Below are 22296 nucleotides of genomic sequence, written 5' to 3' on the forward strand. Positions count from 1 at the left end.
ATATTTAACTGGTACCCTGTCTGTCAAATGTCCCTATTACAAAATGTTCTTTGCCAAGATCATGGGGTGAGCCTCTCCTTTTAAAAGCTTTTTTTGAAACTCTCAATTGTTTTCAGAAAATTGGTTAATAAACCATGCCTGTGGCATCTGTATCTGTCTTCACTTTGTGCTGTTAAGTCATTCCAACACCATTTTAAAGGTGTTGTGGACATTTATGGGAAATACCATTTCACCACTTGTAAGTGGAATTACTGCATTTCTGAGAGATGAAACTATTATTAATGCAGAAAATAGACTCTTCTCCTGTCTCTCGCCCTGTGTGTTGCAGACACTTAGTGCTATCTTTAATTAGGAGACTGTCACAGCTGAATTAAAAATAACAATTCAAAACAAAACCTCCTGTGAACTCTGACCAGCCGGATTGACAGCCGTGAGATTTAAAGGCTTTACTTATCCTCAGCACAGCTGATGATGAGCCTACTAGCACCCTCTTGCTGCCCCGCAGTCGGGGCTGGAGGAAGCATTCACCCCCCGGTGCTGAGACTTCTGCCCATGTGTGTTTTGGTCCAGGTTTACCACCAAGTTCACTGAGTGACGGTGGTTTCTTGGAAGCGTCTTGTCTAGTTGACTGCCGCATTGAAAACAGCAAACTCATTTCCCGCAGGCCACGTTAAGAGCTCTAAAATGTCACGGTTTTGGTCACGTCTGATTGGGATTGAGTTGAAATCCTAGGGTTAGAGAATGCTTCTTGGTACATTAATAAGCCCTTTAATTAGCAGGCTCTGCAGTAAGACCCATCTTCTTGTTAAGGATTTATTAAAATCATGCATAAGCTCTACTACTGGAATATGCTAATTTCCTTGTGAATCTCTTGCATTATTCAGTAGAAGAGTTGAATATTCCTCACACGGACAGGCTTTGAAGACTGTTTCCTTGAAATAAATAAATTTTTAAAAATCCTGACCTTTCTTTTGCTTGTTGTCTTTGAGATAAACACTCACAAAGGCAGCTGCAGTTTTGGCTAGAATATTGATGGGTTGCTTGCTTGTCAAATTAAGCTGGAGTGGACTGTTCTGGAATACATTGCAATTTTAGAACTTTCCACTTTAAAGAGCGACCTTATTCAGTGCCCAAATGGGCACCTTTCCCCTGCACGAACACCTCGTTACATGTGTTGAAATAGGCATCGCCTCTGCTTTTTCAATTTTGTATTTTTCTTAGTGTTACTTTCCCTTTTTTACGGTTCCACAAAATATGGCTACAGTTCCTGGCTAATTTTGCTGAAACGCGACACTAGCCAAATATTTTTGTGAAAGAATTATTAGTCACTTAAGAAGGAATGTAACAGAATATTCTTAGAAAGTGTTATAACTATGCTTGACATGTAAAATATTTATCCAGACATGTAAACAAAGGAAGAGGTGTCTTGCCAATGTACCATCGTAAACCTTAGTTATTTTGAAATCTTGAGCAAGATGTTTTTCAGTTCTTGAAAATAAGGTATCAAGTTCTCCACTGACATAAATTGACAGAGTGCTAATGGTTGGCTTTACCTAGCTCAAATTTTAGCCCCTGCTCTTGCCTCCCTAAAAATAAATCAAGATGTGCTTCCCTGAAGAGCTGCAATTATGCTAAATAAAACTCTGCTGTTTATTTTGGTTTCGGATTACTGTAGTATTACTTGCAGAGTTTACTAATGCAGCCTCGCTCTCAAAGGTAGGCCTTATGTTTGTTTTCATTTTTGTTATTGTCTGTATCTTAATGTGAATTAAGCAACCTGTTTGGTTTGGAGAGCTCCGTTGTTTCTGCAGACAGCACTGATGGTCTTCCCTTTGCTTGTGCCTCTGCTTGTAGGGAGTATCTCACCCCGCGGCTGGACGGGACGGCTGTAGCGTCCGTGTCTTTATCTGAACTGCCTCCCAGCGACTTGCCCTGCTGCTGCCGTGGTGAGATACGGCAGTGCCCCGTGGGGGTGGCAGATAGCTGCCCTGGCAGGGGTGCCGGGCCAGCCTGTCTGCTCCCCGAGTTAGGTAAAGATCTCCTGAGCTGGGTTATAGCATTTGAGTTTTGCTGAGGCTGGTCCTGCTCTTCCACACTGGACACAAAGTGCTGCTGGACCTGATCGCTGATGGCAGTGCCCGGCCCAGGGCTGGCTTGCTGTGCTGAGCCCTCTTCCCGTCCGTGTCCCCCTTGTGCAGTCTCCTTCAGGGCCTGAAACAGGCAGAGGGGCTGTAGGTAGATCAGAGCCCATTCGGGTCCATCGGTAAGCACTGAGCTTCTCAGGACTGTGGTACAGAGGAACTGTTTCAAGACTGGAATATTTACTTTCAAATTTAATTGCATTTCATTAATCAGTATGCAGCTTCCCTGCTTGGTTTGGATTTATTTTTTTTTAATGCTGTATGCTCTGTTATGCTGAAATCTCTTTGGTGAATAGCGACTCTAACTGCATTCAACTTTCAAAAATCTGCCATCTATTGTTAGTTTTTCAAGTTGCTGCCATGTAATTGGTTAAAAATGAATGGCAGTTGGAGTTGTAGCAGATGAGCTGGGAATGAGTTAGCAGTTACTTGTTGGGATCCCTTCCAGAGAAGGAAGGTGGAGCTGCAAGCAGCTCACAGCCTCTCTAAAATAAAAGTCAAAGCAAGTTGGTGCTTTTTGCTATGGGTGAAACATCAACTAACTTTTTGTAGGAAACTAAAAGCTCAGTAAGTGCGGAGGGGATTTTTGTTTTAGTCTGAATATTCTCTCAGCCAATGTTCTGCTGTAAAATCATCCACGCGTGTTACAGCTTGTGTATTTCAGTGTATGCTGATTCTTAATACACCGAACCTCATCTGAGTAGGATCCACACTGGATAGTTGCTATGCCAGAAGCAAACAGGGTAATTTATCCTTTATGGTGCTGCAGGCTGGGTGGTGGTGTTGGGACCCTGCACTGCAGGGCAAAGTTGCAGGTGATGGTGGCAGCAGCTCCAGGTACTGCGCTTCAGACACTGTCTACAGTTTCTGGTCTCCCGAGGCCACTGTGGTGAAGGAGACAGGAGGGTTATGGGGTGTTCAGCCCCTCAGGTGTGAGCTGAAGTGTTAAGTTGTACCCTGCTGTCTCCTCCTTACTGATTTTTGGGGTGAATGCTCTACTGTATGCTTTGAAAGTGCAACCGGCTGTGTTGATCTCGAGGATCACGTGCCCTGTGTGGAGTTGTCATAGTCCTGAATGAAGGTGACCCACCTCCCCTTGTGTGGGACAGTATGCCTTAGGGATGAGAGGCTGCTGCTCCTTCTTTACATCCCCCCAACCTCCCTAACAGGCTACTGGTGCTTCATTGCACCTGTATCTGGACGGACTACATAATGGGGTATTAAAGAATGAAAAGCGTCCTCCAAACCAAAAATTATAACAAGTTCTTGCAATACATCATATGTATGTACAGAACAAACATGAGTCAGATAAATTCCTGACAACTTGTTTTTATTATGTGGGATTGATTGGGGGTTTTATTTTAGGTAAGATACCTCTTAAAGCATCTTTCCTTAATCGGGTGCTGTGTAATGATTGGACTTTAAAACTTGTCCATACACACACATGCTTTATCACTGGCAAGGGTCACGATGAAAACAGTTTCCTACTTCTTCAGCTTGTATTTGCATTAAAAACAATATATTCTTGATTATATATGATATATTTAATTCTGTCATTCTGTGAAATTTTGTTTGGAGCTGTCTCTGAGCAATCCAGCTGTATCTTAGGGGAAAGCATTAAGAACAATGGAGTAGATTGATTTAATATTTGAACTGATAGAGGGTGACATTAACAGGTGACATAAACGTGTAATGCCTCTGCAAGTCTGTGTGTAGGCATCCAAGCTTGGAGGGAAGAAAGTATTTATTGGGGTTCATTAGCAATGCATCTTGAGGGGAATTAACAGATCAAAATAACTAATTTTGTCCTCAGTTACTGCGAATTTGTTTGGGCCCAAGTCCAAGGTCTTCTGGACTTGGAAATCTGTATGCACACGGTTGTGAACATACTCAGAACTTCTGGGAGTTAATTCCTTTCTGCCTGCGTAAGGGATGAGCCGCAGACGAGTGGCAGGAGTGTATTTAACAATACAGCATCGAGGGTTTAATAAAACTGCGCTTTTTCTACCATACCATTCCCGCAAAAACAGGCATCGGGGGGGAGGGAGGTTTGCTGAAAAGAGGAGGCTTAAAATAAAGCTATTTGTTACTGTACAGATTTTTCTATTCAAACTTTTCATGAATCAGCTGGGGGGGGGGGGGACTTTTAAACTGAAATATTTACATGAATCAGACATCTGGGCTTTGGGGGAGTGACCATTGCCGCACAAACAGTTTAAACTCTGAAGCTTTGCCCTGACTTAGTGCTTCCCTCTATTAAGAAGGATTTCAGGATATTGGTGCTGGTAGCACTGAGAACACATGAGCCGCCAGTAAGTAAGGAGCTGGGTTGTTTGCGAGGGGGGGCCTTGGCAGAGGCTTTGCTCCAGAGTTACAGTAGGAAACGTGGGTGATTATTGCTGTTCTGATCGCTGCAGGTACATCACATTTGGGGTAGAGCCTTCTCAGAAAGACTGTTGTCCTTACTCTTTTCGTATAGCTTGTAATCAAGAAGTTTGACTTCTTGTAGTGTAGCTGTAGGAATTGGTGTGAATTTGAAACCAAGTTAGATTTAACTGTCTGAGAAATTGAGAAAGAAAATAGCATTTTAAAATCTGGAGGGTTAAGGTAGGTCTTGCTTTTATGCTTTGTTAAAATGTGGGGTTTTTTTCTGAAAGCTTTGTAAGTAGTTTTGTAGAAAACAGTGGAACAGAATGCAGGGCAAAACTCTTGTCTGCTGCTATGGCTTCTGTTGAAGATTTTTGTGTAAGTACTTGTAGTTTAATCTAACACAGGTGAAGACAAAGTATAACTCGTAGGTGTCACCTGGCTTAAAACTTTATGTAGCTCAGTACTCTGTATTTTAGCAGGGGAACATTTGTTTTCCCTGTCTCTAGAGAAGATGATCCTCCTTATATTTGCAACAGCTCATCTTTCACCAGGGTTTTTCCCCTTACCCTGCTCAGATCTGCATACTCCATCCTTCTGGCTAGAAAGGATATATATTCTGTATATATTCTATATTGGTGTGGCCAGCTTTATTTACCTTGCTGACTAAATTTAATCATAGCGCTAGCAAAGCTGCCGTGACTATAGGGTTAAGCTCTTTATGAGGATCAAATATAAGAACTATAATTTTTCAGATTACTATCTTAAACTCAAGAGTGCGAATAGTGGAAATAGCTTTTATAGGTTGCTTGGTTGTGCTCTTTAACACTGGTACCTTTGCACCTCACAGGGCGAAAATAGCCCTAGCAAAGCCCTAACCTGTTGCCTTACTCAGAAATTTTGTTCCCTTCTGAGACACCCAGTGATAGGCCATTATTGGATGTGCTTCGTCTATTCTAGTGGATGAGGCTGCCATGGTATAACTTACCTATTCTGGAAAAGTTACTTAATAAATCACAACAAGTTTTCTGCACGTATCAGTCTTGGTTGTTATAGGTTGGCAAAAGAAATTATGCTGTCAGTGTGGGACGCTGATGTGGGTCAGTGCTGTCAGCAGCAATGGGAGTTTTCGGCGTGTAAACCAGATGCTGGAAGAACCTGGTGAGCCATGGGTCTTAAATGAAGGTGTGGATGTGCAGTGTTAAACCTTTAAAACTATATTGCAGACTAGTTTTGAATTGCATTTGTAGAAAGAGTGGATTTTTGTTAAGACTCAAGTAAATGAGGAAGTCCGTAAACTTTGCTAACAGGGAAACACTATGCACAGAATAGGGGAAAACAATCAAGCATTTCATCAGCCTTCTTGCTGTCTCTTGCCAGAATTTGCAGGCTGTTCTGCATTGCATCAGTCCTGCTGGACATTATTTTCCATCTATATTTCAAAGACAGATGGAAAATGAATCCTCTGTATATTGATAGTTATTTCATAACGAGGGAAAAAGCCTTTTGTAATGTGCCTGTGCTAGTTCAACCTATAAATCACCCTTTTATTGTCTGGTTATGTTCGTGTCTAGAGCAGACAATGAAGCGAGGATCATTAGTAGGTATGAGAAAAGCATATTAAAGGCTTCAGGTAGATTTTCTATCTGATGTAATTTGGGTGAATGCACTCTTATGTTGTTCCCCTGGGATACAGGCGTATCTACAGGTGCCAGTGAGTGGCCAACCTCAGACGTGCTGAGTCTCATATCGCCTTGAGCATCCCTTGTTTGATTCAGCCGCACAGGATGGTGCCCGGGGCTCAGGATGGTGCCCGGGGCTCAGGATGGTGCCCGGGGCTCAGGCCCTTGTGCTGGAAGGTACGCTTGCCCAGGGCAGCCTGGTGACACCAGCTTCCCTGCATATGTGAGACTTTCACGCATGGCCCTTCACCTTCTGGAAGAGGGTTAAATCTGATCTCCTAGACGAGTCTTCTGCTTAAGAGAGAAATAGTAAGTGAGGATTTTGTACTTGACAACTGAAAGATTATTTTAAAAAAACCCACAAACAACAAACCACCTGCTAATGACTGAGAGACAGACCCTCCGAATCTTAAAATGTTTAAAGGCTGTAGAATTTGGCCTAAAGCAGGGAGTAGGATTTAAAAGCAGGATGTGTCATTGCATTAGAAGTGCCTTTCTACCATTGTAAACTGTGCAGTACTGACAATGTGGGCTCATCACTCACTTTTATTTTTGAGTAAATAAAGCATTGTGATAGGCTTGTGTTTACTCCAAGCAACTTGTAAAAGGAAAGGCAGCTTCTTGCCTTTTAAACTCTAGATGAGTTTTATACCATTTATACTGAAGATCTGTTTTAATAGGCATTTTTAATACTTATTTTGTGTTTTCCAATTTCCTAATGGTGCTGGTTTTCCCCCTTATTGGGAATGCAGAAGGGACCAAAGCAGAGCATAAGACGGGGGAAGCTCAGTTGAAGATGAGAGCAGGCACAGCCTGGCATGTTTTTTTTTTTCCAGTGCCCTTCAAGGCTGTTTCCGTTCCATACTCTCTCCATTTAATTTTTTTAAAATCTTCAGGGACTCCAAAGTTACAGGTGTGGGAATGAACAGAAGCTGGGGCCAAAATTCCACAGGTTTGACTCCAGTCTCATTAATGCAAATTCAAACCTGCTGGTTTTAGTGGATTTCCTTCATATTTACAGAATGAGACCCCAGATCTGTTTTCAATCTTTAATTGCGAAGAAAGTTTTAATTTTTGCCTTTCTTTCTAATGGTTGAGTTACTCTCATTCTGCACAGCCCTCTGGAATGCTTCCCTGCGACCCGGGAATTTTTATTGCCACTGAGCTGACAAGCAGTATGGTGGTTTTTTTCCTCTTCCTCCCTCTTTCTGGGAAAGTATGCATCTGATGACCAACAGCAAATAGTTTTTATAAAAAAGCAGAAAGTTGGATTGCTGCCTACTTGCCAAGATGATATTTTCTCATAGCAAGTTTAATTGTTCCTTTTTAACTTAACCAAATGCCCCAAATTGCGTAGGGTGCACGAGAGCAGCCCAACAGAGAGAAGATGTTTTTGAGTGGCGAGTAGCGCATGAGAGATGCCGGGTTTACGAACTCGGCGTGGTACAGGACTGACAAATCCACACGTTGTGTACGGCACGGCAAAGCCTTGGCCAGTGGATCTCTCCTGGCGTGGGTATCTCTGTGCCGCACTCCCTGCTGTGGTTTAGCCATACCCTATACTGATTCGCTAATCCTGATGTGCAGGAAATGCTTCTCGTTATTTATCTTAAGCCTGTGAGATTTCCCTTTTTCTCTCCAGAGGAGGAATTCAGTCATTGCCAATTTATTTTTTCTGGTTTTGTGTTCCAAGGATACGTTTTAAGAAATTAAAGCAAGACTAAACTAAAAGGTGTGTGATTATATTAGAAATACATCTTGTTCTAAAGTAGCAGACTGTAGAATTAGGTCAGGCACACCCTGCGTATGTGTGTTTCCTGCTTGCTCATATTTCTGAGAATAATTGTACATGGGAATGTTTTTGTAGATTTAAAGGAGTGTTGTCACCTTAAAAATGAGTTGTTTGGAGTTTTATTTAAGTCATCGTGGTTACGCTGTGGTTTAGGAAGAGAGGAAGATTGCTAACCATCTGATTCACTCGCTCAACGTGCTGGTCGTTCTTTGCCATTGGCAAACTGAATGATGAAGTAAGGTTACTCACTTCTACTATTTTTACTCTCTTCTGACTTCCCTCTTGTCATGCCAGATGACAGTAAAGCAGTGCATAAGCTGTCAGATGTTACAGTAAAGGGCTTTAGTCTTCAATGGATTCTGACAGCTCAGCTTTTCATGATTTTTCTTTGAAGTTTCTGTGAATTTCTGCAAACTTGATACCTGAACTATTTTATAATAGCTCTTTAAAAAAAAAATCCCAGGATAAGGAACAAGTACTACGATAAAATGCTAGAAACCAGCGAGTCAGTACTGATGCTTTTGTTATCTTTTGTGTAACAAGATGTCCTGCATCTAAATGGGTTTTCTCTGCTGGACGTGTATTTGAGTTTCATTTCCTTGCAGATGTCACCTATGTACTGTTTATGTTGATCTGTACAAGTTAAGCCGTTCAGCTCCTTCCAGTAGCTGGGTGAGAACTGTATACCTTGGGAAATGGCTTTGGATGTGCCTCAGATTCATTAGGGTGGGGAAGGGTAATGTGCTGAAAAGATCGTCCTGGCCTTTTTACATTCCAGTGCGCTTCCCTCTTTCTGAAGAGTTACATAGAAGAAGGATCAGCCTCTTTATCTCTGCGAAAGGTTTTGTAACTGAGTTGTTTGTGCCAAAGACGTGTTGCTAAATAAAACTTTGTTTCCCATTTGTGTTATAAAAACCCACCACTTAAATATCACTTCCATATTTTTCTCTCATCAAAAGTGTTGGCTCCAAACAAGTTCAAATAAAGATGACTTCACTGTGGCCATTGGCACGTGGTTTGGAGAACAGAGATGCTTGTTCAGTTGCAGAGCTCATTCTTAACAGTCATGTTCTGGAGGGAGGAAGGAGCTGCATGCTCCAAGTTAGGCAAAACCAACTGCCACAGTCAGATGGGAATTGTGATTTTTGACTGTAATACTTCTTTCCTTTCACCAAAAAAAAAAAAAATCACAGCCTATTTAGGAGCTCTTTCTCTGATCTTTAGTGCTGAACATGACACAGGGCTGTTGATATTCCCGAGTTCCCAGCTCCCAAAATCCAGCTGTCCACAAGCTGTGAGTCTTAAGCTCCTCTGCAGGCTGGTCCCTGCCTGGTCCTTCAGGATCTGAGTATGCAAACAAATTACTGCGAAGCGAGCTTGGAAACCAGGGTGTTTGTTTACTTCCCATGATCAATTCTGTGGTACAAGCCAATTTACGCTTACCGCGGGGTAGAAACGTGCATGGAAGCAGACCTCAAAAAAGATGGTAACCTGCGAGTATTTGTCCTGCTGACCACAGGGTAATTGGGGGTGCGCGGCCAGGGAGCGTGAGCAGCGAACGTGCTGAAAGTCAGCATAACACATCCTTAGTGGGCCCAGTACTGTGGCTGGTCCTGAAGATTATGTCTTTTTTTTTTTTTTCTGTCCCTCTTTTCTCTCATAAAAGACTTCCCTGCAGTGCTTCCCAGGGCTGTTAGGAGCAATAAGCAGTTAATATTTGTAAAAAGCTTTGAAGATGAATAGTGCTAATTATTATTTATAGGTATTCATTCTCACCACAGGTAGTTCACCTTGATCTTAGGCATGAAAGGAAACCCGGACATTTGTAAGCTGGTCAGGCGTGAGTATGGCCTTCTGAAGTCTTTATGTACTAGTTTCCCTACTGGGTTGTATGCGTGATTGCAATATATTTGTCACGTTAAATGACTGGTTTGGGCATTTATTGTACCAGCCAGATGTGCTGAAGGAATCCGTACTCGTTTGCCTCAATTCTGCTGACACATAAGGTGTAGGATTTGGGCATGCCAAGAGGGGACAGAAGACAGGAAAACAACGTTAGCCTGGCTCAACTCTGACTGTCAGCAGGGCTGAACATTCGGCTTCCCGTAGATTTAATGAGGGAAGTCAGATCTGATGCTTGTAAGAGCCACCAATTGGGAAGAGCAGCACCTGTTTCTGAATTTTCCCATCTCTGCAGTTTTGAGCACCTTTCCCTGGTGCTAAACTTAGTGGGATAGAAGAGAATGAGGAGAAAGGTGTCAACAGCTGGGGCTTTTTTCCCTAAAAATCCTGCTTAGTAGATCAAGCAGAAAAGGGTGGGGGAATGATCAAGGTAAACTAACGTAATGTAGTTCCTGTTTATCAGATGATATTTCTGTAAATAGTTTCCGAGATGCCGTAGCAGAGGACGCTGCTGAATGGCTTTCAGGGTCTCTTGAGCTGTGTGCGCGTTTAATTCAAAGCTTAAGGTGATCGTCAAGTTACAGATTGCCATGTTCATCAAACCCAGTTTGATTGTCGTGAAAATTCAGTCTGTAGGCATTTCATGCTGTTTGACATCACTTAAATACGGCTTATAAGGCAAGCCTCTTGTGAAGTTGTGGAATGTAAGTGTCTCTTGATAAAGCTGCTGTTTCCCTGGGTATAAACTGCTTATTGATCTGACTCCCTGCCTAAATTCTCCTCTCTGCTAAGTAACGTATTAAATTGTTAAGAGATTGTTCAGACAGCGCAAGGGGAGCTTGTCGGCAGAACTGCAGTGCCAGAGCACTCTCGAAAGAAAGAGGCCTAAGAAGTAAATTTTATGCTTATTGAGCTTTCTTAGTAGAGTTCTTGTCAGCTCAGAGAGCAAAATCCATTCCCAGGTGAGTGTGTTGGCATCTCAGTTTTATCAGGGAGCTTGTTTCTATACAGAAAAGTTGGGAGGGGAAAAAAGAGTTCCCGAGGCGCACCCCAGTATGTTGCTTGTGTTCCTCCCAGTCTCATGAATGACTCTTCTTAAGGGCTTTCCCAAGATGAATATGTATCCGCTCAAGAAGGATTTCTTTTCCCCATCTCAAAACACTTTTGCCTAAGAAAATCAGACTGCAGCTTTAAAAAAAAATACAGTTTGGCTTTCTGTGCAGTCACCAAATTTTAAAGCATTTTGGTCAAAAAATATAGCGTAATGTTTAGAATTCAGTGATTGTGTTTGAAACCAGTGTTAGTTGTATAAATATTTTAACATTTGCAGTCTGGAAAACTCAATGTCCTCACGATAATTACAATAGCGTGTATGAAATAGGGGAATGGCAGCAAAAAAAAATATTCAACATTTGAAATTGTCAATTCTGGAATTGATGTAAAGGCGCTTTTTTTTGACGGGGTGTTGCACACTATGAGCGTTTGCATATTTGAGTTTACTTCAGACAGCGTTTTCTGCACGTGCTGTACGTTTGCTCACTTATATGGGTGATTCCAGAGGGAGTTCTCTGGGGTTGTGATGACAGCCCCAGCCACGCCGGGGAGAGGAGACGCACGTGGTGATGCGCTCTGCACCGTGCGGTCTGTGGATCCACGGTCACCCTCGGAGGCTCCTTGCTGCTGGTCGTACCAGTGGCCAGAGCCTTTAAAAAAAAAAGAAAGAATACAATAGCTTTTCACATGGTTTCGCTGTTGCCAAAAATCTTCCTTCTGATGAATATCACATGATGCATAAGCAACAGATTTTTCTAAAAATATACAGACAGAATAACGCTGGCAGCTTAGTTTCGGTTTTACAGATCAAGAGGAAGGAATTGTCATTCTTTTTTAAAATTTCTAATTAAGAATGAAATGCTTACACTGACTGCCAGTAACAACGGGCTTGAAACCCACCACTGAAACGCTCATTAAGGCCTTCATCCTCAGCAGGTCCCGAGCAGAAAACTCGCCAACTCTTATTTGGCATTTTGTTGTTTTATTAGTGCTGTATTTTCTCTGGTTTGTGTCTAACCATGTCAGTGTTCTGCCATGCTTTATAGATGGCACCCGCGAGCCCCGCAGTCCTAATTCTGCCAAGAAAAAGACACAGGACAATTGTTCTGCAGGGGGGAAATTGGGAGAATTCATTAATGAGGAAATCGGTGTTTTATGTTTGAGAGAGTGAAAGGAAAACACTTAAGGCGCAGAATGGAGAGCTGTTCCTGGTCCAAGGTAATAGCAGGACAAAATATATGCCAATGAGAGTGACGGAAAGAGACAGCAAAAGAAATCTGTTTGAAGATATAAAGGAGTGGAGTGAAGCGAGTCTTAAAGCTAGGAAGAGGGAAAAATAACTTCATTTAAGAGTGAAATGGCCAAAGAACAATAACAGAAGATGTCTTTTGGTGTATGCTGGAAGAACATTTAAGATTTGAATGGCGTCGGTTAAAGCAGTGTGTGTATTGGGCTGAGCCAGGGTGTGATGAGTGTAAGGCTGCTGCAGTCGAGGCTGTTCTCTGTGACATGAGTATTTTTGTAGGACTATATTGGGTTAAATGCTGGGGTGAGCACTACATGACAGGAGGGTGATAATTCAAGAAGAAGGAAGACCCCAAAAAAATCAGTCACTGGGATCAGGGAACCTCCTAGTCAAACCTCAGAGTGGTTAAGAGTTAACTGTCATGTTAAATGTTAACTGTCAACTGGGAAAATTTTGTATTTCAGGCTATAGCTGTGTTCCAGAGCTCATTTTGGCAGTGCTAGGAATCAAGAGATATGTAAACATTTTAAAGGGCTCGAGTGGTCTGGAGGCCAGGAGGGTTTTTGCAGGAACACACATGTGAGCTAAAGACACCAGCAGCTTCAGACTTACTTTTTAAAAAGCAAAGGTTTATAAATGAAATAGACCCCTGTTTACTTGAATACGTTGGTTTTTTCCTCTTCCTAGGTTAGTGCAGCGGCATAACTAGCATCCTACGCCTCTCTGAAGCCCAGTGAAGCCTCTGAAGAAAAGCCTTTTGAGCCTGAGGGACTTTGCTTGCAGTACTGCATACAGGGATTTGAGCTTCGTTGCTTGGGAGTTTCTTCCAAAATTAACAACTTGGTATTTTCTCCCCTAGCTCTTCTCTTAGGAAACGCAACCAACTCCTGACATCACGGAGGCCCAGCATGAATGTTAACTGTGCTGGTGGGACAGACTGGTCAAGAAATCCGGAGTCCAGTTGCCCTGTGGAAAACATAACTGTAGCAGTCCATGAGTCACAAGAAAGTAATGTGGTGCTCGGAGGTCACAGCCCTGCGGCAGTTCCCAGGACTGAGGGTAAGGATAATGTCTTTACCTTATAGTGGCCTTTAAGGGAGATTATGGGGTTTTTTTGAGGGGTGTTATGTTTTGGAAGAATTCCAGTGTCCCAGAGCAGTTTGTGCTGGGGAGTGCAGAATGTGTGTACCCTACCTTTGCCAGGCTGGCGTAAAGGACAAAGGTCCACAGCAGAGTTTAGGGTCTCGCTGTCTTGGCAACATCACCACGCGGCTGTGCCCTGGCCGGCCGACTTGCAGCTCCTCCTGAGGCTGTTCCTGAACAGATAAACTGAAAGTAGCTGAGCAGTGCTGATGAGCTGTGTGCCCACCATGGCCCGGGCATCGAGCACTGCTAGCTTAAACCTCCAGTAGCGTGGTGTGTGCTGCTGCTCCAGCTTCCCTGTGAGAGTTGGTGTCAGTGCTAGGCGTCTGTATTTCTGGCCTTGTCTAGTTCCTGTGCTCCTGTTCTGTACCCACTAAATCCATCTTGCTAAAGCAAGGAGTATTAAGCGTCATGGTTCATCAGGAAATTTTTTATCCAAAATCCAACCGCTGGCTCAATTTGAAAATGCAGTCTAGTTCTATGTCATATAACGTTACCCTGACAGTTATGTATATTGACATCCCTTGTTATTGTATGATTCCATTTTCTCATTACAGTAGAAAGTGTTAATATGAAATTATGTTTTTCAATAAATTATATCTTACCCTTGCAATATTTGTTTGTCTTTCTCAGGTTTAGATTCTGAGTGCCGACATGCTGCTTGTCCCATAACTCCCCAGATCAGTAGCATGTTGTCTGCTCCTGAAGACACGCACAACTGTCATTTCCAAGATGGAAATAAGAGACAGCCAGAATATTTTAATACCCAGGAACGCCATGGATGCTGTGCTTTGTCTTCGAGCAGCAATTCACAAACAGTGGCTCCAGAGAAAGTGACGCTTGTGGTAGATGGCACTCGCTTTGCAGTGAATCCACAGATTTTCACGGCTCACCCTGATACTATGCTGGGGAGGTGGGTGATTTCCCCCATTTTCAAGATACCACAAGGGGGTCAAATGTTTGCTAAAATGGAATAAACCCCTAATTTTTGTTTTGTGATCTCATCTGTACGCACAAGCCGAGCAAGGTTGACCTTATTCAGAACTTTGCTGTGGGAGAGGCCTTGAAGACAAGATCAGATGTAGAGAGAGTTGGTAGTCCTCTAGATAACATTCTCCCTTCAGTCCACTTCCTTCAAACCATGTGCACTTTTAGCTAGACACGGTCTGCTTTTGCCTTCTGTCCAAGTGTTTGCCTGGTTTGTAAGTAGTACATCTGTTCACAGCTGACAAATTCCCTTCCAGAACGGGGAAAATGATAATGTTCCATCACCCATCTGCTGTTATCTTATGATACTCTCCCATAAGAGAAGTTACTCAGCTCCCTGTAACATGGCTTAAAGGTTGGAGCCTGTTGATGCAACAAGAAGCACTCATTTTTTGTATCGCCAGCAGCACCGTCACCTCTCTCTGACCGAAGGGGGACAGGCTCTGTTGGGTTACTAACCCTTGCGCGGGTCGTTGTGTAAAACAAGGGATCAAAAGGCATGTGGCGGTTATCTCGCATAGCCTCAGGGAAAGGGCTTTATTGCCAGGGTATTTTCTGATCCAGGGTTGAATGATCTGTTCCTTTAAGCTGTGGCTTGTTCCATACGATACAGTAGCTATAGTGACAGCCAGAGTCGGGCTGTAGGAGGACTTAGCTGAGACAGCTCTTGTGCTTACTTACTGTGGGAGCGATTTGAGTATAGGTTTCAAGTTACTGTATATATGTGTCACTGCTGGTTTTGTTTAACCTCAGTGCACCTATTGGTCTCCAGAATTTAGTGCATTTAAGTGTACTTGTGTACTTACGGAGTTTTTTATCTGTTCAGAATGTTTGGACCGGGAAGAGAATATAATTTCACCAGGCCAAATGAAAAGGGAGAATATGAAATCGCAGAAGGAATTAGCTCAGCTGTGTTCCGGACTGTGCTGGTAAGGAGATGTTTGCAGATTGTATAAAAAAAAAAAAAAAAAAAAAAAAAAAACCCACAACAAAACACAATCTGTTTGTCACATGTGCAAAACTGAGCCATCTCCCAGGCAGCTGCACACCCCCTGGGACATACTCTTTTATTACTGTTTTGCATTTTAATTTAAAAAAAAAAAATATAATAGACTTTGGTATGAATCTTCATTTCAGATATTTGTTCACGTTGCCTTTTACCTTTCTTGTGTCATGCCATTGTAGTTCCTGAGCTGTGTCCTGACCTTGCAGTTGCATATAAATGCATATTACATATGAGATGTTATGAAACTCTATGCCATGGGAAAAGTTTTAACTGGAGCTCACCGTTTATCAGACCCATGAGGATCTGCGAAGAGACGTAGATTCTCGGACAAGCATGGCTGGTTTTACTGCTCACAGAGCTATATATAGCCTCTGTAACTCCCAAATGTTGGTTAACAAAACAAAGAACTAATTACAGATGATCAGAGTCCAAGCTATTCTTAATTTTTCTCTCCAAAACCTGTCGTTTTATTTGCAGGATTATTACAAAACCGGAATCATTAACTGCCCTGATGGGATTTCCATCCCAGACCTTCGAGACACATGTGATTACCTCTGCATAAACTTTGATTTCAACACAATCAAATGTCAAGATTTAAGTAAGTACGGAGAGAAATCAGCTCTTAGGAGAGTGTGTTGAGCGTGGTGTTGAGCACTCTGATCCTGATTCAGTGCATTTCTTAATCATGTGCTTTAGTTTAAGCATGAAGGTGTGGACTCCACTAGGACTCATGTTTGCATTGCATTTAAACAGCTTCCTCTTTTGCTGCATCAATCCAAAGTGAAGTGATTGAATCCTGCAGAATGCAGACACCTTGCTCAAAAAAGCAAATTAAAGTTGTCAAAATTCTAGCCTCTTCTTGTAACAGAGGCTGAGAAGAGGCTGTTACAGCCAAGCAGAATGAAAGCTAAAAGTGAGGTTATAACTCCTATCTAAAATGTACCAGAGAATCGTGAATAATTTAAGCTGACGAATGATGAGCAGAACAGGAGCTGAAGCCACTAGAGTTGGAAAGTAGTAGAGTTCCTAGTCATGAAGGGATCTGATGGGGAGCAGCTTTCATGGGTGTGCTGGCAAAAAAAAAAAAGTACTTTTAACATAGGCAAATCTGTGAAAGGCAGAAATGGGGCATATAGTATCATAGCACAGGCCTTTGGTGTGATTTCCTACCCTGTCCTCTGATGAATGATCACAGAGCAGGCAGAAAATGTGCTTTCAAGGACAGAGGTTGGTGCTGGAAATTTAAGTTAAGTGTCGTAACGAATTTATTATTCAGTCTGTTACTGGTTTGCTGTACTGATTGGACCTTGGTGTTTTTTTAATGGCAATGTAATGGTTCTACAGTGTCATTTCCATCCCATTTGAAATGCAGTTTCATATATCTGATTTTGCCAGTTCTGGAGCTGGAAACTGTGCATCTGAACATATGTTACGGAGTTTGTCTAAAGAAAAATGCAGGCTGTGCTCTTGAATGTATCTGGAAAGTGTAGAGCTGAGACACATTTTCATACTGTGTAAAAAAGCTCATCATATGATTTATGTCTCATTAGGCGCTCTGTTACATGAGCTCTCCAATGACGGTGCTCACAAGCAGTTTGACAGCTACCTGGAGGAGCTAATTCTACCTATAATGGTGGATAGCGCAAGGAAAGGGGAACGTGAATGCCATATTGTCGTGCTGACGGATGAAGACACTGTGGACTGGGATGAAGATCATCCACCTCCAATGGGAGAGGAGTACTCGCAAAGTAAGGGCACTGCATTGGAGCTGCTGGCTCTGTGTTTAGTGTACACCCAGATGTGTGGCCATATGGAAAGGACCTGTTCAAAACCTGTTCAAAAACATTCCAAACCTGCCTGGACGCCGTCCTGTGCAACCTGCTGTAGGTGACCCTGCTCTGGCAGGGGGGGTTGGACAAGATGATCTCCAGACGTCCCTTCCAACCCTGACCATTCTGTGATTCCATGATTCTGTTGCCCAAACAGCAGGCTTCCTCCAGGAAGAGGCGCTGGCACATGGAGTGCTGTTTTGTATGTTCCTTCTGAACCGGCTGCTGCTAGAGGCAGGGTACCTGGCTAGTTAGAGATCTAACTGCCTGCATTGGTAATGACAGCACTCACTGCATCTTTTCCTTTTGTTTGCTGCCTCCCACTAAGCCTTTTCCTGGCTCCCCAGTGAGTGAAAGCTCTTTGCTTTACACACCCATCACCACCCATTCTGTCCAGAATGTAATGTGCATCACTACCCTCCCACCAGGGAAGTGCAGCTAATCCCAGGGATGAGAATGGACACCTGAAGTAGTTCTTGGAAACCAGACCTGGGTTTTGGCATCCCCACAGCTGAGCATGTCAAAAATGGGGAGAAGGTCCCTCCTTGTAGATTCTAATCACCCTTTTTATTTCTCAAGTCCTTTACAGTTCCAAGCTGTACAGATTCTTCAAGTACATCGAGAACCGCGATGTTGCAAAAGCTGTATTAAAAGAACGGGGCCTGAAAAATATTCGCATTGGCATTGAAGGTAAAGTATTTCTTCAACAAAGGAAATTCTAAAACAGGTGACTCCATAGTCAGTAAAGCCTGGTTTCCTCTGGACTCCAGGCATTTCCTGTTTTGCTCTGTTTTCCTCGGCATTTATTTTCATGAAACTAGTAGAAGCTGGGCACGTTCCTTCACCTCTATCATGTTACACTGAAATTAGCCAGGAGGCTTAAAACTTAAGGGAAAATGAAAGATATGTAGCATGTACCAGCAAGCCCTGTCTCTTTAGGACCAAGTAAACAGGAAAGGGGAATCAAACGCTTCCGCCTGCTGGTCCAAGCATTCCCTTAGGGAGCTTACGGAATGTTGTGCTCTGTCCTGGGAGACTTATTTTTATAGCAGCTATGCTTGTTCACCAAATGCTGGGCAGCCATTGATCGTATGACTACACACAATGCTGCACCATCTTTTCAGGGGAAAAGAAAGCAAGCCAATAATGTGGAATGTGAGCATTTCTCTAAAATTCCCCCCCTGTCCCCATAACCACTCCTGCCTGGCTGTTCTTCTAGGATCCTGCTGCCCCTTTGTGCAAGTAAAGGTGTGTTGTGCAACTGACTGGCTCTCTGTGTTTTCAGGATATCCCACCTGTAAAGAGAAGGTGAAGAGGAGGCCTGGTGGCCGGTCAGAAGTGATATACAACTATGTTCAACGTCCCTTCATCCAGATGTCGTGGGAAAAGGAAGAAGGCAAAAGCCGTCATGTTGATTTCCAGTGTGTTCGGAGCAAATCTCTAACAAACCTAGTCACTGTGGGTGATGACGTTTCAGAGGACCATGAGGTTATAATGCATCACCCCCCACAAGTAGATGAACTGGACAGGCTAAACGCACCGTTCTCCCAGATGGCTGTTAACGATTTACCAGATTAGTCGTGGCTCAGGGTGGATAGTCCTGCTTGATGTGGGAACGTCTCAGCATAGTTTCATCCCAGGTGATGGAACACAGACTCCTGCAAGGTGCTTTGTCCTCGTTCATGCTCTTACTACGTTGTCGTATTTCAAGCATGTTAATAAAGAGCCACACTCCGTAGTCTAATTGTGCAATCAAAAGCAACATCTCCTCAAACAAAAAGAAATTATGCTGTTTGTTTCTACTACAAGGCTTCCAGATTGGTGGGTGCTGAATATTTTACCTAAACTTCTAAAAGAGGAGCAGCAGTATTTAGAAACATCTCATTTGACATGAGAGACGAAATTCTGGGCCTGTCAAGACAAAGCTTTCCTTTACCGTTAGGCACTTAGCTTTGCTCTTCTGATAATCAGTTACAAAGGACCGAACATCAAAGCGGGACAGATGATACTCTTTCATCAACCAGCAGAAATGTAGCACAGTTGTGACAGCAAAATACTGAGTCTGGAGAAATGACAGCAAAATCCTGAGTTTGGAGGAATCTGTTTACACTGCCACCTGGCTTTGCATCCAGCATGTTGTACTGCTCTTCTAGGGAAGGACGAACTAGTTCGGTAGGAAGCATATGCCTGTGTGCAGGAATTTTCCATATATACTTCTCCGTAAGATGGAATCACTGTTTTTAGGGATGTTGTCTGTTAACTTCAGTAAAACAAGTAGATCATGCTGAAGGAAAAAGCAAAAAAGAAGAGACTGTAGTTGATAACTTTACCAATAAAGTAAACCTGTTTCGTAGCCTAATAGGTGTAACAAGCTTTCTAGAGGTGACTGTGCATGCTAAAGACTTTCAGTTGTCTCCATGCCCCTGCTAAGACAAAAAAAGCCAGTGGAGGAGCTCCCAGTACAGACAGTTTACTACCTGAGTAAAATCCTTGGTCTCATCAACCTTAGTCAGTCAAAATTTCTATAGACTCTCCAAGGAACACTCTACTGGTGCAGCTTTTAAAGGCCAGCTATTTTCTTCCCAATTTGGAACTGACTGGACCATTTTGCTGTCAGGAAGGTAAGAAATGCCAAGAGTAAACCAGCCTTCAGTAGAGAAAAATACACGTACCTGGAACAGCTCTCCTTTTTGCTGCTCTGAATATATTATCGTAGTCTGTGGTTAAGGCTCTGTTCATTTTGGATTCGGGGCCAACAAAGCTGTGACTGTAAGTCTAGACACGCTCCAGGCTGGTTTAGCTCGGTTCTGTTGGAGCCTAGCTGGTCCTGCAGCACGGCATTACCTGTAGGCTTGTTTAACCCCCCAATTAGCACACAGCGAGTTCAGTACTGCCACAGCCGAGCTGCACGTCATCCACAACGGGCCTGCCTTACAAAGCCATCGTTTCTGATGGCTGCGTAGAGGTTTCACGTACCCGAAGTGGAGTACTTAAACATGGTGCTGTTGCAGAGAAAAGCTGCAACCCAATCGCTCCATCCCTGGAGGTGTTCAAGGCCAGGTTGGACGGGGCTTGGAGCAACCTGGGCTGGTGGGAGGTGTCCCTGCCCCGGGCAGGGGGGTTGGAACTCGATCTTCAAAGTCCCTTCCAACCTAAACCATTCTGATTCAAAAATAGAGGGAGGGAGGGAGCTTGCGAAGTTGTTAAGTTCAGGGCAGTTCTCTTGCAATTGACTGTTGTTGAAACCTGTAACACTTGTGCATTGAGTGACCTGGTTATGCTTGGCAAAATAGAGGTGGGCATCAGTCTGCTCCTGGAAGGTTTAATCCTTTGGTGTCAGGGTTGCATCGTCAGTTATTCTCCATCTGTCTGCAAAGTGGATAGTGGACCTAGCATTGAAGATCGCTGTTACTGTTTTGCTAAGGATGGGGTTTTCTTCTCAGTGTATGTAACATGACAATATCAGTCACAAATTTTCCTGAAGATTTACAAGGGTCGTTTTAGTGGAGAGTAACAAAATCTCTGGCAAGGCACGTACTTGCTGATATATTTAGTTCCCATTTGTATGGATACAGGTTCCATTATTTGCAGTGTTTCTGTTCTTAGCTTCTTTCCTAAGTGCAACCAATAGATGTCTTCTTTTTATTAAGTGCCTATGGGAAGATTTCCAAAAGTGCTTCAGGACTTCCTGAGCATCCCAGGGTTTAGATGCCCACGTCCACCAGACTGCTTTTGAAAAATCCTCCCTGTGTGTCATTGGATCAGTACAGATAAGTGTCCTTCAGTATCTGCGCAATCACTTTCCATTATTGCTCTAGATGAATTTCTATTTTTGTAGTAGAGAAAGGAAGACATATGGACCATTAACCTTCCAGCTAAGGGCCAGCCCAAACCCATTACCTGCCTTGGTAATGAACCGTTCCCACAAATCAAGCAAAGGCACTGGTGAGACTGTCCCCCCAGCAATGATGGAACTTGCCCCCCCAGCCTGATGGATATTTTTTGTGATTGTATTTATCTTTGCAGCAATGTAAGTTTTCAGTAAATGTGTATTGCTATTGACCAGCTGACTTGGAATTGGAGTCTACGCACGTTCTGCTCTAAGGACTTGAATGTGCATGTTGTTGAGTGCTAACCTGCAGGATTGTGTCAAGGCATCAGGTGCCGAGGATCTGACATCAATGGCACCTGGTGGGATCTGGCAGCTAAGTACCACATTCAGCCAAAATAAACCCCACCGGTGTCCGTCCCTGAGCCCAGTGTTAGCTGGGCCTCTTGAAGGATTTAGCCAGTCTATTAGAAATGGTGACCCCAGGCACTTAACTGCCCCCAGCCATTGTCTGAGGGTTAGAGGCTGTCAATGCCTTGGAGGAGCTTGTTGGGATTCTCTGTAATCAGTTGGACCTTCAGCATGGGATGGAGGTATCTGGCTTCCATGATTTCCATGCAGTTTTTAGCACTCTAAAAAGCCATTGTAGTTTATTGGCTTTCCCAAGCAATTAAAGATGAATTCTGGAGGGTTTGTTGGTTTTTTTGGTTTGTTTTGTTTTTTTTTTTTTAAGTAGAGTTGGGTTCCACTGGAACACTAAATGAAATTGAAAAAGTATGCATTTGCTTTTCCTCCTTCTCTCATTGTCACCTACTATTCAGGTACAAGATCAAGTTTTGTCTTATTCTAGATATACGGAAGTGTTACCTGTGGTGTGTATGAACTACAGATGTATGGTTTCTTTTCTGTATTAAAGTATAAATTATATGTGGCTTGTTTGGCTCTTTTAAAAATTGTTTTAAGTGTAGAGTAGAAGAATGGGCAGGAGATGGACTGCTAGAAAGCTTTGTGTCCTTGCTTCATAAAGTAAGTGTGGCTCGTGACCCCAAAATCTTAAACGTAGTTTCTCATCAGGCAGAGCGCGTTGGTTTGGCAGGGACCTCGTGCAGCAGCTGCCCAGAAGTGTCACTACCGCATGTGCTGAGAGGACCTCGAAGTTTACCAGCTCAGTGCAGTGATGTTCTAAAAGCAGCACATAGCACAGGTATGAGACAACACTACTTAACCCACAAGCTATGCAGCATCTCTAACAGGCCCTCGTGCTATTTTTGGTTAGTGTGCTGAGAGATGCTCACCACTTCTACTTCTGTCTTTGGAAG

The 22296-nt window shown here is 43.2% G+C and overlaps 1 protein-coding gene across 8 annotated transcripts in view; it reads left to right on the top strand.

The window, feature by feature from the left end:
* KCTD20 (potassium channel tetramerization domain containing 20) overlaps positions 1–22296 on the top strand; it is a 43599-nt gene that overhangs the window by 7510 nt on the left and 13793 nt on the right. For 5 of the 8 annotated variants that reach the window (XR_014269972.1, XR_014269973.1, XR_014269974.1 and 2 more), the window contains 7 exons: positions 13043–13242; positions 13960–14239; positions 15140–15242; positions 15797–15917; positions 16870–17067; positions 17728–17838; positions 18434–19769. Coding sequence is in view for 1 of the 8 variants with exons in the window: in XM_082494384.1 (XP_082350510.1) it covers positions 4443–4453; positions 13043–13242; positions 13960–14239; positions 15140–15242; positions 15797–15917; positions 16870–17067; positions 17728–17838; positions 18434–18726 (1317 nt within the window). In the remaining 7 variants the exon portion in view is untranslated. Of the gene's footprint in view, positions 1–4341; positions 4454–13042; positions 13243–13959; positions 14240–15139; positions 15243–15796; positions 15918–16869; positions 17068–17727; positions 17839–18433; positions 21909–22296 lie in introns of those variants that run through there. The other 3 variants (XR_014269977.1, XR_014269978.1, XM_082494384.1) reach the window with 2 other exon arrangements.

The sequence above is a fragment of the Vanellus vanellus genome (genome assembly GCF_965231255.1).
Source record: "Vanellus vanellus genome assembly, chromosome: 23".
NCBI classification, from domain to species: domain Eukaryota; kingdom Metazoa; phylum Chordata; class Aves; order Charadriiformes; family Charadriidae; genus Vanellus; species Vanellus vanellus.